The 14,532-nt window shown below is 40.4% G+C and overlaps 1 protein-coding gene across 1 annotated transcript; it reads right to left on the minus strand.

Annotated features, from left to right (window-relative positions):
* Positions 1-3,178: 3,178 nt before the first annotated feature.
* LOC110064633 (protein SCAI-like) lies at positions 3,179-13,626 on the minus strand. Its single transcript, XM_089275105.1, has 18 exons — positions 13,096-13,626; positions 11,626-11,695; positions 11,475-11,500; positions 10,814-10,900; positions 9,936-10,034; positions 9,412-9,508; positions 8,864-8,962; positions 8,553-8,624; positions 8,285-8,365; positions 7,608-7,727; positions 7,018-7,128; positions 6,525-6,603; positions 6,333-6,429; positions 5,939-6,020; positions 5,456-5,528; positions 4,890-5,066; positions 4,622-4,722; positions 3,179-4,247 (listed from the first exon to the last, which is right to left on the minus strand). Exons 1-18 carry the CDS (start codon positions 13,245-13,247, stop codon positions 4,095-4,097), a joined length of 1,776 nt encoding a protein of 591 aa, XP_089131231.1. The 5' UTR covers positions 13,248-13,626; the 3' UTR covers positions 3,179-4,094.
* Positions 13,627-14,532: the final 906 nt, after the last annotated feature.

Consider the following 14,532-nt stretch of genomic DNA (forward strand, 5'->3'; position numbering starts at 1 on the left):
CTGTCGCCCAGCCTTAGACTTCCGCTGAAAATATGGAGAAAGCGACAGAGGAGGAAGATATAATGGACGTTTTGATTTCCCTCGTGGTTCCATTTGATTTTATAGCACGCTAGGTCCGGACAAGTTAGAGTCACCACATATCAATGCACGAGATGTGAAAAATAACGAGTGTTAAGAGAATTATATTAACATGACGTCAAATGATATTTGATTTTACACGTTCTTAACCCATTGAAATACAGAAAGATGAGATCTTGTGCAAGAGTGTGCAGTAAAACAGCACCCAATTGCAATTCTCAATTTTCCAATTCCCCACAATTCACTGTTTGCCCCCCAAAGATTGAATTTAAGGAAAGTTTTTGTTCATTCATGGTACATTTTGAGAGAGTCTCTGGCTGTGATTCTAGCTTTACTTGGTGTGATTTAAAACTGTTTTTCTGTCAAAGTTGATTTATTTTTAAAGTAACAGTGAATTTTCGAACAACTATTTTTCATTCAATCTCTTCGCAAGCTTGAAACGACTTGACGAATCAAGCGATTCTGGAGGGTTCCCTTTAGGTTCGACTTGGACTGTTTTAAAACCAATGAAAATGAACAGAAGTTAAACACCAAAGACCCCACTGAGCCATGCGTTTGTTAGCAAGGCATGCGCAATTCAACCGGAAGGTCGATAGACGGAGCTTTGGAAGGTCGCGCACTTCAAGGGTAACGAAGACCCAGGGTACGAGGTTGTTTACCATTATGACATTTCTCTCCTTTTTCAGGCTGGATGCCTGATAGAAAGGGTAAAACTTCCTTTTACATTTTTGCAAGGCCCTTTCAAAGCAAAGGGATGCAGAGTGCCCACTGTAGGTGTGGGTACCATCGTCTATGAAAGATATTTGAAAGGGTTACCCTTTAATGAACATTTCATAGTATTAACAGCCGGCAAAATACAACAGTCTTAAGGTACAAAAAGCAGTAGGACGTATATTCCTTGGTATTTTAAAAATACTTGATAGAGCACAGATTTACAACATAACATCTCTATAATGTAAGACGGCCTGGCCAGACATGTTATATTTAAACAAGATCTGTACCTGACAGCACACTCAACAGCCTAGGATATGGAACAGACTGAAAATACTCGGCAGGTATCAACGCGGCACAAATAGCACTCCTTCTTTGGTTTTTACTACCAAGCGATGCTATAGAATTTCCAGTGCCAACGCGGCCCTGTTTGCCAGTGGAAACTGTCGACCTCTCTGTTGATTCACCTTCCTCGTGGCCTTTCTCTTTCCGTAGAAAACATAATGATTTCCTCACAGCATTTTCGCTCTACTTCTCTTTTAATTCAGAGTTTTCATGGGTTTTCCGCTTCCGAAGAAAACGTGGTGACCATGATTTCTTCATAACATTCTGGCTTTGTGCCTGCGCTGATAAATGGCCATTCTCGTACTGGCCAATCGATATCTCAGGATTGATGGCTTGTTTAGAGGAACTTTCGCTACCTTTTAAATTAGGATTGCCATGACATTTCCCCTTTCGAAGAAAACGTGGTGACCATGATTTCTTCATAGCATTTTGGCTTTGCGACTGCACTGATAAAAGGCCATTTTCGCACAAGAAAGCTCAAGACGGCTGGTTTGTGGACAAGAACTTTCGCTCTCTTTTGATTCAGCGTTTTCATGGCACTTCTTCTCCAGTAGAAGACATGGTGACTTTAATTCATTGATGGCGATATCTCTCAAGCTTTGTACTTCCATTGGTAATTTTACAATAACTGTCTAATTTCTCGCGCGCTGAGTGGCTCATTTTTATCATCAGTAAGAGTACAGACGGATAAAATTTTAATTTATGCAAGCTTTCAATTTCAACTTTCAGCTGTCAAACTGTCAACTTTTTAACCAATGCGATTTTATGGACTTTTTTAAGAAGCCAATCAAAAAGCGAGAAAAGCTGTTTACAATGTTCGCGTCATTTTGAATAAAATTCACTTAGCTTTGTTCACGACAAGTTTACGGTGTCTTTTCCCCCTTTTATTCCCGACATTTGACCATTTTGGGGTCTTGTTATTGTAAAAACAAATTGACGTCAGTTTTTTATGCGTCTGTCCTCTTATTGATGACAAATTGCGTCATAACATTGTCAAAGTTTACTGCGGAACCACTCGCCTGCGGCTCGTGGTTCCACAGCCACTTTGACAATGTTATGAGGCAATTTATCGTCAATTAGAGGACAGACGCATAATTACATAATTACTGCGGAACCACTCGCCTGCGGCTCGTGGTTCCACAGCCACTTTGACAATGTTATGACGCAATTCATCATCAATAAGAGGACGTCAACTGACGTCAATTTGTTAATTAAACGGCAGCTGTCACAAAAGGCGAACGCGATATATCAAGAAATTGGGCAACTGAGAAATTGACAATTAGTTGTTCTTCTGTATCTGATCTTTCGTGATGACGTCATGTGCTTCTCATTTCCATTTTCTCTTGTTCATACCGCTAATTGGGGCGAGTGTCAAAATAATACCATTGTAATTTTAAAATATCTATATTACAACTAAAAGAACTCTAGCAATCGACGTCATAACAAAAATAAACAACCATGTGATCAAAATGTAAGGAATGACAATTACGGTTATAATTCAACTGTGATAGAATCCGACCGATATATTGTTGCAAGTAGATTTAGGCGTCCCCAATTAGTAGAGGGATCCACCCTCGGCTGTGATGTTAACACATAAATTTAATCAAAACTGGTAGAAAAAGTTTAAATAGCAAAGAAAAAGGTAACTCTGATAGCCGATACTATATTGAAAACACATTAAGAGTAAATTTAGCAGTTCTGGCCTCAAATGGACTTGTTTGACCGGATACTCGTCCAGCTGCTCGTCATTGGCTGGTTGTTATTCACAGTGGAAAGCGGTCAGTCTGGTTAGACTAGTGAACGCAAGCCTGTTGCCGTTAGTAATTTGTCATTGCACAGGAATTTACTATATAGCTCTGAACACCTGTAACACAGACATAGACATAGCCACCAACAACAGTTCTTTTCAGAACTACCCTCACCCGGACGATCACACTATACGAACTATAGCCATTATTCTTGGACAATTCTGTCCAAGGGAGAAAGGCGCATGTAACCGAGCTGAAGAAGCACGGTACGTAAGACAAGAGCAAACACAGCAAAGTAAATAATCAAAAATAAAATTTTATTTCAGACTGGCGTATGCGAATATACAATATTGAACTAAATGAACGCAAGCAACTTATTATAAGTAATGGCTTTTTTAGTCTCCCACGCAGACACTTTTTGGCCTCGTCACGCAATCTTTCCACCCGACGAGGGAAGGAACGCCTTGTGTGACGAACCCAAAGAGTGACTATGGCTTTTATAGCGTGACAGAAATTCAAGGCTACAACGTAGTGATTCTTTTTCAGGTTGTAGTGTTAACCTAAAATGCTTGCACACTACGAAGATCATTTCACTTATTTCACGTGTTCGCAGTACGCGTGACTGTCTTTCAAATATTTTCGAGGTAATATACAAAATTTAGAATTTAGAAGCCCAGCTCCTATTCAAGACTGATATAAAAAAAACTTCATGACCACTGACTACAAAAATGTCCACGTCTGTATCTGAGGTAATGACAATAAGATGATAAATGCGAACCGTATATTTATCCTATATTAAACCCAAAATAATCAAATTACCAAAGCCTCTGTTTCTTTGGTTTGTCGTTAAGTGGATGATGTGAAGTCCCCTGAAATTTTCCCCGCTAATCAATCTACTCTTTGTACAAAAAAACTGTTTCATTGAGATTTGAGGACAATTAGCAGTCTGTCTCTGTTTTGGGATTCAAGCTCTGCTCCAGCCTGAGTTTTCTCTAACACTCCTTCCCATGATGCACTCTCTAGAAAAGCCTTTTCCCCCCTGAACAATACAGAGCGATAGTTGACCGCAACATCGCCTGCCTCCAAACCCTTCCCACACATTGTTACCTCTGCCTCCAGTGCAGAAGAAATTCGTTGCCAACATTTTGCGCATTGTGGATCATTCCCTCGTCCATAGCGTTCGCCAACACGCTTGTTCGTGCACGATAATTCTTAATCCGTCGGAGGTCCTTCTCCGATCTCGTAAAACAGACTTCGTACGTCCAACATGGAGGCTAGTTCAAGAACTTGTTTTTCTACGCTGCCGTTGAGAAGAATTTCTGCGGCTGGAAGTTTAGGGAAGCTTTTCGGATAGTAGTCGGAACCCTGAAAGAAAATCAGAGGTCTGAAAAACATCCGAAAACGATCATAGCGATGACCGTGCAGTTGCATTATCAATGATACATATTGTTGTCTTGGTGTTTATCCTCTTTGCACCAATTGCCTTTAGGCCTCAAAATAGAAACAACTTTCTTCTAACACTCTTCTTATATTTTGTGAGAGAGAGGTCCAATACAGTAAAACCCGCATGTAAGAAACTAGTGGTTTGAGAACCTGATGGCTGAAATTTGCCATTTTAATACTCAAAAATATACGAACCTGTTTAGCCAGGCAAGATCAAGCGGGTTCTTAATTGTGGGTTACAGTTAAATTATGATAAACATTTTAACCAAGGAGTGTGACTTTGAGGTTGACAGTACCTTAAATGCTCGATGAAGATGCATGGTATAGAAACAGAAGATATAACGAAGAATCATAAGACGAAGAAACTCGTCATCGAGAAGCTGAATAAAAACAACATCTGCCAAAAGAAAACAACAAGAAGATTAAGAGGAAATTATGTTTCATAATCCACCAGAAGAGATACGCTGAGATCTTTCGTGCACTGCGCACTTTCTCAATCCATAACTCTCAACTAGTTACAAGTCGTTACAGGCGATGGCAGCATTCACGCGCCTCGTCACTCACCAACATATCGAGACCAGTCGTAAAATACTCGGAGACTGTCGTTCATTATTCGTCGAACTTGCCGCTGACAGCTATCCCACAAGTCGCTACGAAGGTCGGCAATACTGCAGACGTAACAGAAGGCCACCAGCGGATTGAAGAGAAATAACGAGAAGAGACTTCCCTTTCGACTTTGCTCTGCAAGATTTGAATGCAAGAGATAATCTGTGGTAGCAAAAAGGCCATAACACGAGTAGATAGAAATTTTCTAACTGCAACTAATCCCTTGCTGAAACTCCCAACCCCAAAAGCAAGCTTCAACCCCTCAGCTAGAAGAACAGTCACCAAAAGCACGCAACGCGATCAGCTAAAAACCTACAGTGTGACCATTCAAATAAAAGTCTGGGATTAAACGCCAGTGTGTGACTATTTAAATGAAAGCTATTGAGCAGTACCTTTCAACGAGGCAATAATTGATTTAAAGAAAAGTCTAACCCTTATGGTAGCAGCTATTTTGTCCCCTTTTTTCCAGTAAGGAGTATTGCATGATACTTAGAGTGGTTGAGTGGCATAACAATTTTATTTACCTTGCATGGTGGTAGGAACAGTGACAGGTGACATCAAACAGATTAGCGGTTGCCCAAACAAACTTGGAAAGTACTGGAAAGAAAAATGAAGAAGTTTTTGATGACAAAAAAGTGGTCACAGTAGCGGACCAGAACCAAGGACTTTTTTTTATTTTGAAAGTGGCAGTAACATGGCGCGAAATAGACTATGAGCAGTCTCTTTTTTGCTCGAAAATCCGTGGGGAAGAACGCAAAGAAGAAAGCAACACAAGCGAGCGGTTGCGAGCGTGCGAGCGTAACATGCAGAGACGAGAGTCGCAAGTAGCGTAACTCGTCTTCCGACGCGCGCGCTACTCGCGGCTCGCATTTCACGCCCCGACGCTTACTTATTTTGCGTTTTTAGCGTGGTTTTGATATAGCCAAACGATACAAAATAATCATTATTCCTAGACCAAGTTCTCCCAACCAGTAACGGAAGATAATGAAAAGATAAGTAAAACTCACCTTAAAAGCATGACTGTTTGAGCTATCCACTATTATCATCAGTGGCTTCCTACTGAAGGGCACAAGGTCCTCTGGGTACAGACTAAAACAAAGGGATATTAAACAAAATTAGACTGCACTTTCTTCATCACTACAATCTCAGCTGAGATTACACAAACAGCAGTTTCCTTTATAAATTGTTTTGCTGTGAGGTACAGAAACAAGATACAAGGACCTCCTCTGGCACTTCTCCTCCGGTGTGGAAGCGATAGTGTAACAACTGATAACGAAATATTTTCGCCTGCTTCCTACATATATAGACCGGCTGGGCCGTTGTTTCTTGAAGGGAGTGCAGTACGGAAGAAAAACTTGTAAAACTGTTTTGTGTCAAAGACACAGTACAAAAGCAACGTACCAGTGTACATCCTTCAGGTTAGTCCTCGGGCGCCTCGCGGCCTCTTCGTTTCCCGCCTTTTTATGATTCATAGCAACTCCTCCTTGCTCGTACGGACCTACGGAGACAAACAAAGCATTGTTAAACAAAGAAATTACGAGAATTCTATGCGGCGCAATCGTCAGTCATGATTGTTCTTCGGTGTCCATGTACCTTCTTCTCCAGCCTTTGCGTTTCCAGGACAACCATCACCAGACACATACACCAACATAACGCCACTGTTAGGAAGTTCCTGAAACAAGAACAGCAGTTTACAACACACACCTTTCTGATTCCTTCGCGTAACTGTAAACACAACTATGATCCGGAATAAACATCGTCAATTTCTTTTCTTGTATTGGGTTCAGTTTAACATAAATGAACATGAACAAGTGAATGAAATTTACGTGAGATAACTTCAGTTGACGCCCTTAAACTTCTTTTAGACCAGGGTTATCGGCGACACCATTCTGTGAGAAGACGATTTAGTCTAGTCTAGCCATTCTTTGCTAAATATATATAATCCAGACCTAACTTTGGCATAGTATTCAGTTAAGAAAGAATAACGACTTGGTTGAAATTGTTTACTAGACTGAACTCGTCTAGCAAATAAATAACGAGGCAATGAAACGTATTTTGCCCGCAATAAAGTGAAAAGGATGCAAACCTTAACACCGCAGGCCAGAAACACGTGCAGCTGGGATAACGTTGGCTTATACAAAAGGTATTTATGAGGATTCGGTCTCTTGGATGACGCCCGCTCGATCTCGTTGGTCTCCTAAAAAAAAAGGAGAGAACTATCTGAGCTGAGACACAACTTTAACAGTTTCTGGCCTAGAATGACGACATTTCTAAGTGTCCTCAAGATTCAATGACACACAGTTTTGACAGTTTCAGGCGTAGTCTTGACAGTTATAAGAATGACGACATTTCTAAGTGCGGGACCATGTACTCAAGATTGAATGAGTACGCGACTTACGGCAAAGTGGTTGCTAATCAACTTACAGTCATGTCGAGGTAACATGGTTTGGAACACTCGCAAAGGTTTGTGTTATTTTTCGATTGGCTGACAAGAAAGATCAAGAAACGGAAAACTTCCGAGTACTCCAACGAAGATTTTCCACAAATGACAAGTAACTCTTGTGTTTATTACAGTACGCAGTCATGAAATGAGAGCACGAGCGTCTTGAAATCTTCCCCAAGTCAGCTCAGCTGTTATTAGTTTCATTTTAAAACAGACTGGAAGTTATTGCTCACCCTATCATCGTCAGATATTTCAGTGAAAGTGGCCAAGGTACGTGACGGGGCGTCCTCGGGTTCTCTCTCTAGGGCCTGCAGCATTCGGAACATGTCCAGTGTCAACTCGCTGAATTTGACCTGGCAATGAGTCATGGAAGGAATGATCAAGATACAAAGCTTCGCCAAGAAAACATTTAATTGCGTCAACACATCGGAGTACACTTAACAATTAGATTATGAGCTCAAGATTCCTATCGCATGATAGTTGACGAGGGTGTGGCCCGAGTCAACTATCAGGTGTAGAAATCGAGAGCGAATAATCTAATTGTTTCAGTATAAATCTACTAGTCCTTCAAAACTTAATCTAAATTCTCTTCACAGACACTTCGAAAACGCCAAGAGGCGGCCGTCATTTTGTTAACAAGGGCACACTGCTACGCTACCCACTATCTACCACAGAATAGATATTGAGTAGCGCAGCCAATCAGAGAACGGAATTCATGATTAAACGCTAGTGGATTTATACTAAAACAGAATATAGATAGTGAGTAGAGTAGCCAATTAGAGAACGGCATTCGTAACAGAACGCTAATACATTTAAACTAATAACTGTCAGTGTGCGATAGACAGTTCTCAGGAGTAGAAGGGCGCGTCCTTATGCTAGCGTGAGTAATGGATGAGTGTTTGTCACATACCTGCTTCTCACAGTTTCCCACGATAATGATCTCCTGCAAAGATAACGACGTACCACTGACCGGTCTTTGTGGTGGAATTTCCTGAAAAAATAAAAATAAATAAACCGATAAAAACCTAAATAAAAAAATCGTAGAGATGAATCGGCCATCTACAATGTCCAAACCTAGGTCTGCTTAACAACAATTAAGTCTCCAAAATCATCTGGGTGTATGTAAGTGTCGTTCCTCTACCGTATCTTAAGCTTATTAACCGTTCAAGATAACTCACGTTTTCTCCCATCCTGTGTGAAAGAGTCACGGGAACAACATCCGGGGTCATCACTGTCACCAGCGAGTCTGCCTGCATATCAGGAAACAAACAAAACAAAACACAAAACAGGTTTTAGAGGAAACGTGGCAAGACTAAGTTTTCACGTTAGATTGCTGGAAAATTCGCGTGGAAGAATGTAAAACCCTGAGTAAACGAGCAGAGGCGAGCGGCGGATTTTGCGTTCTTCCCCGCGGATTTTCGAGCAAAAGAGAAACTGATGACAGTCTAGACCGATTGGAACTAAATTAATCTTTATTGTTCATCCCTACCTCCATAAAAGCCGTGACTTCACTAATCACCAGCCTCCACTCTTCATCGTCGTCAGCTTCATACACATTCACATATTCCTCTACATAGTGATGGAGTTCCTGGTAAAAAAAAAACCAAAAATTTCAACTTGTAATGGATTGACCAAGACACCAAAGACTACAGCGATAAAAACGGTTTGACATCTAAGCCACAGCTCGTTATCGTTCGGTCTACTGTATGGGTGTTTCTTAGCCTGAAATGTCAGTTATCTCCCGTCCTCAGCCTAATCCCCACTGCAAGAGAGTCACTCGCCTGGGAAAAGTTGAGGGCGGAAGATGACTTATATTTCAGGCTAGGGGGTCCCTTCGGTCTTCGTCTCCTATAGTCCGTTACTTGCAGCCGATGTTCTACTGCCAGGTTTCTTATTTAATAATAATAATAATAATAATAATAATAATAATAATAATAATAATAATAATAATAATAATAACAACAACAACAATAAAAAAACTGGTTGCGTACAATGCGTAGCTTGTTACGTGTGAACCACAGTCAAAGAATGAATCACCTGTATTAATTCCTTGACAAGATCCACCTTATTAAGAAGAAGACTGACAACAATGAAGCGCGCATAGTAACGAAGCTTTTTCACCATCAGATCTGGCCTGAAAAGTCAATTGATAAAACATTAATAACGAGCGCATTCAACGTTTGAGAAAACGAGGGTACATGTATGGAAAGTAAATTAATAATCTGACAAGAAATCTCTCCAGCTGTGTGTCAGTTACTCCTACGTAGGTGTCTGTCTGAAACTGTCTGTATTCTTTTTGGTGATAAAACATTGCCCAGCTCCTGTATGGCTTTGTCCCAGGCCTTCACGATCAATTCGGTGACCTAAACGAGACGAGACCAATTGACTCGAAACGGATTGACCGTGGCAAATTATCGAGGTCTAGGAACTAGGCAAGATAAAACATTAGCCAATGAGCGCGCGTTAAATTTCACAGGTATTAAAAGGTGCCAAATTTGACCTGAAAAGGTGTGGCTTCTTTTTAGAAACTAACGTCAAATGAAACAATACTGTATACTTACTTTTCTTCCTTGCTTGCTTGACTGTAGTATGCCCTGGATCGGATGGCAGAATAAAACCCAAAGGACTCATGAAGGTAGTTTGCTTCACTTGTCCTAAGGCTGAAAAGTAATGAGTAAGAAAAAAAAAACACGTAAACAAATAAATAAGTAAATAAATAAATAACATAACCGTCTACAAAAATTGAAAAGCAACACAGAGAGTACAAAATGACCGCTGGTCCCCCTGCAGTCATAAAACACTGCCATTTATGTACACAAGACCTACCCTACAATTCTTTTTCCCAAAGTATATATTTCTGAGGCTATCTTATAGGTTTGATAAAAAACAACTATTTCTCACAAAAAATTAATCACTACCAAAGTCCAACCACTGCCATCATCATCATCACCTTGATGACCACCATTACCACAGTTGCTGCTGCCACTACCACCAGTATGGCTGCTGCCACTACCATCATCATTGTCATTGCTGTCATCACGGCTTCTTGTGCCAGTAGGTGCCTAAGCCATTGTTGTCGTTATCAATTCATCATCATCACTACTGCCTTCGTGATAGCTTGCTATGCCAGTTGGTGCATAAGCTATTGTTGTCATCATCACTGCCATCATCATCTTCATCATCATCATCATCATAATCATCATCATCATCATCATTGTTGCTGTTGTCTTCATCATAGCTCCTGTGCCAGTTGGTGCCTAAGGCTCCAGCATTCTGTTTCAATGCCACCCTCTCCCTAAGTACCACTTTTGCAACCTCCCAGGAGCTATACCCTGCCATCCCTCTCTTTACTACAACTACCCTCCTCCATTTATCAGTACCTGATTATATAAATTACAGTTGCTAAAATTTGTCACAGGAACAGTATAGAAACTCTTACTAGTAATGATAGTAAAGTTGTCCAATTTTGGATGCAATTTCTCCTATCTGCCATCTTTTCAGGTTATATTTAGTGTCCAAAATAGACCTAGGAAAATACAAACTAATGAGTATTTCTGTTTTAGGTGATCCAGTGGCCTTATGAGTATAGAAAACTAAAAAAATACAATTATGTATATTGCTGGAGACTATTCAGAACAGACTAGATCAGTGTGCACAAGTTCTTCTTGTCAATATTATACAAAATTAATTGAGAAGCTTAAATATGTTAGGTAAAATGCTGTTGATCTATTCAGAGGCATCTATCTGGTTTTTAACCAAGGGTCCTAAGAAACCACATCTGTATTACTTGAGGGACAAAATAGACCAATTTTGATATATTAAAATTCAGCATAAAACAATAGACCTCAGTACGAGGCTCTGGGGAATAACTACAGAGTTTGTGGGGTTTATTCCCCAGAGCCTTGTGCTGAGGTCTATTGTGTTAGGCTGAATTCTAATATATCGAAATAGGTCTGTTAAAGCTTCATCAGGCAAAGCAATCTTCAAGTAGCTTTATAAGAATTCAGTGGCCCCACATTTCTCATTATTTTCTGGCTACAACAAGCAATGAACCAATTCTGTCTACCTCTAACACATCCTTAATTAAGAAATTAATGTACCTGTACTTCTGCTGAAATTTCCACAGCTGACAGAAGAAAAAAAAAAAAGTTTATTTTTTCTTTATTTAATTCACAGTAAACCAAGAAAGCAGCCATAAAACACACACAAAAATAGACTGTATATACCTTTTCTAAAAAATATCATATTTACCCTAGTATAGACATCAAAAGTTTTTCCAAAATGAGTCTGCCAGTGCTTGTGTCCGAACTGTGGCAAGTCTCTGTGTTGATCATAAATTGAGCAAAGAGAAATTGACATGTACTTTGCACTGCTTTATTTACACCCACTAAAGTTTTTGAAACCCTAAAATTATTACTATTGTAATAATTTTATAATAACTTGAAGTTGGTATAATTTTAAGTTATTGACAGAAGTAATATTAAGTCTAGGTCAGGACAAGAGGCTGTGCCATCAGAGCTTCAGAGCACTAGTCGGTTCCTGTAGCATGAAGTGAGCAGGAGTATTTACGCTCCTCCTTTGTGGGAGGTGTGGTGGCGTCGTGGGTAGTACACTCATGTCCAGATTGAGTGGTCTGGGTTTGAGCCCTGACCAAGGTCATTGCATTGTGTTCTTGGGCAAGACACTTAACTCTCACAGTTCTCCTCTCCACCCAGATGTATAAATGGGTACCGGCGAGCTTAATGCTGTGGGTAACCCTACAATGGACTAGCATCCCATCCAGGGAGGAGAAGCTGAAATACTCATAGTTGCTTCATTCTACAGAAACTGGGATAAGCTCCTGTTTGATGGGCCACTTGGCTCGTATGCAGGCCTTTTTTTACTTTTTTCACCCATCACCTGGATGGAAGAAGCACTATGCAAGTAAAGTGTCTTGGCTCAGTAAACAATGCTATGACCCTGTTCAGGGCACAAACCTGGACTGTCTGATCCAGACTTCGAAATTCTAACCGTTAGGCCATTAATGCACCTCCACAGTTACTTTACTAACCTATGCATAATCTATGACTGCATGAGCTACTTTTCTTGGTACTCATTCTGCAGGATGAGTTGCAATACACATAACAACTTAACGCAACACAAACCAGACACTGGAAACCTCTTCTGATCCCCAGAACTGGAACAGACATTGCCTCTGACTATACAGCTCCCGATCAGCACATACAAAATTCATATTGCACTGTATGCAGTCTATGTAGACTGAACTCTCAACACCTAGAAACCACTCTCTTGAATCAGGGTAATCATTAAAACCCAAGGTAAGCAACATAGAGTTTGCAAAACGTCTTTCCTTACAATACATCAGTCAATCACAGCAAATTCCTCCTCCTAACCTAGGCTGTAGATAACGAGCTGAGAAATATTTTCAAGAACGCTGAGCCTGCACAATACGCTGTCCCTACCTGTCCCAAACTTGAACGTACAAGAAGCGAGTCAAAGAACATTTAACTTAAAGAAAACATCACCTATATATAGCACGAAATACTCCATTTCGAATAAACTAATTCTGCATGTATAAGGATTCTAAAGGAAAATATATATGAGGGTAATTACATATGAGGGTTTCCAGGAACGGGCATACCGATACACGCCCTCCATGCAGACTGACAAGTCGCTTGCAGATGATATACCACAGGGAAGACATCAGAAAAAGAGTAATACCTCAGTGCGTTAAAAAGCTGTCGTGATTTCTCTTGTAGTTGACAAAACTCCACCACGATTTTGCGTTCTTCCACTTTCGAAGGAGGAGAGTCGTTGTTTACGTCCTCCGCCATTTTTGTTAACCGCGCGGCCATGGGCCGAGCGCGGTTCATGGTTTACCCGTGGTTTTTTTTTTTTCGACTTCGGTGCGAGCAGACCCAAGCTTCCACTCGGCCAAATTTTGAGTCACGCAACCTGTGATGTTTACTCGCCAAAAGCTGTTGAAACATTAATAAATCTCATCTTTTGCGGGAAAAAAATTAAAAACCCAGCGCTCGTCAAAAATTATATTTTTTCAGCAGAAATTTAGCTCGGAGCAAATACATATTTATATTCGTTTGAATCGTCGATGAAATGACCTTTTCCGGATATTTTTTCCTTCGGGGTCAACCGAAACCTCCGATTACAAAATCACGCCGAACCTACACGTTGCAAAAAAATCTCTTCAAAACCCTGACTTCGAAGCGATATAACACTTCAGCGTTAATAGCTACCACACATCGGCGAACGGTAAATCTATTCCTTAACAATCCAGCTTTATCGTGTTAAAATTTCAGCGAAATCGAACAAAACCAGAATTAATTCGAATTTTTTTGTGACCTCACTCCCCAGACTTGACCTAACAAAGGAAGCAACGGTCGCCCATAGCAACCGAAAGACACGAACATAACAAAGCCGACGTTTCGGCCAAAAAACTCCAGAATTATCGCCTGAGAGCTTAAACTTGAATGGGAACATCTTTCTCGAACTTCTTTCAACTGATTTAGACGAAAGACTGGCCTCGGCGGGCTACAGAAAAGACCAAGAGAAAAACAGAACAAGACAGGAGAACAAGCCGATAATATTTCATCGCATGGCTTTCGGCACGAAAACGAAAATACAGCTTACTTCTGGATAAATTCAGCCTTAGAAGCCAGCAACTGGCCCCAAATTACTTTCTGTATCCTTACAAATGTCTTGATTTCCATCTCCGAAAGATTTTGCCCCAATTTTGAGCAAATAAACATTTCGTCGACGGTGACCGCCATTACGTTGGCTTGCATACTAAATTAGCTAACTTGACAAAATTCTCCCGTGGGGGGGATATGACGAAAAGAGCTGAAAGATGGCCTATAATTGGCTAATGATGAGATCATCCCACTGTCCACATTTGGTGAGAATCGAAAGTAACGCCAATTTTCTGTCACGTTTTCAATCTGTGGTCACTGGAGTGACCAAAATCGATACATCGGTCGGGATAGAGTTTTATTATTAAATTATATGACTTGTGTGACTACTTTGCTGGCCCTTTACTCGTGGAAAACACCAATTAAATTTAATCATGACTTTTAAGAAAGAAAGCTGTTGTTAATAGTGTTATTATCGTGTCATTTATATCGTTCATGCCCATACATATCC

Source organism: Orbicella faveolata, unplaced genomic scaffold, assembly GCF_042242905.1.
Source record: "Orbicella faveolata isolate gen_17 unplaced genomic scaffold, um_ofav_v1 contig_36, whole genome shotgun sequence".
Lineage (NCBI taxonomy): Eukaryota > Metazoa > Cnidaria > Anthozoa > Scleractinia > Merulinidae > Orbicella > Orbicella faveolata.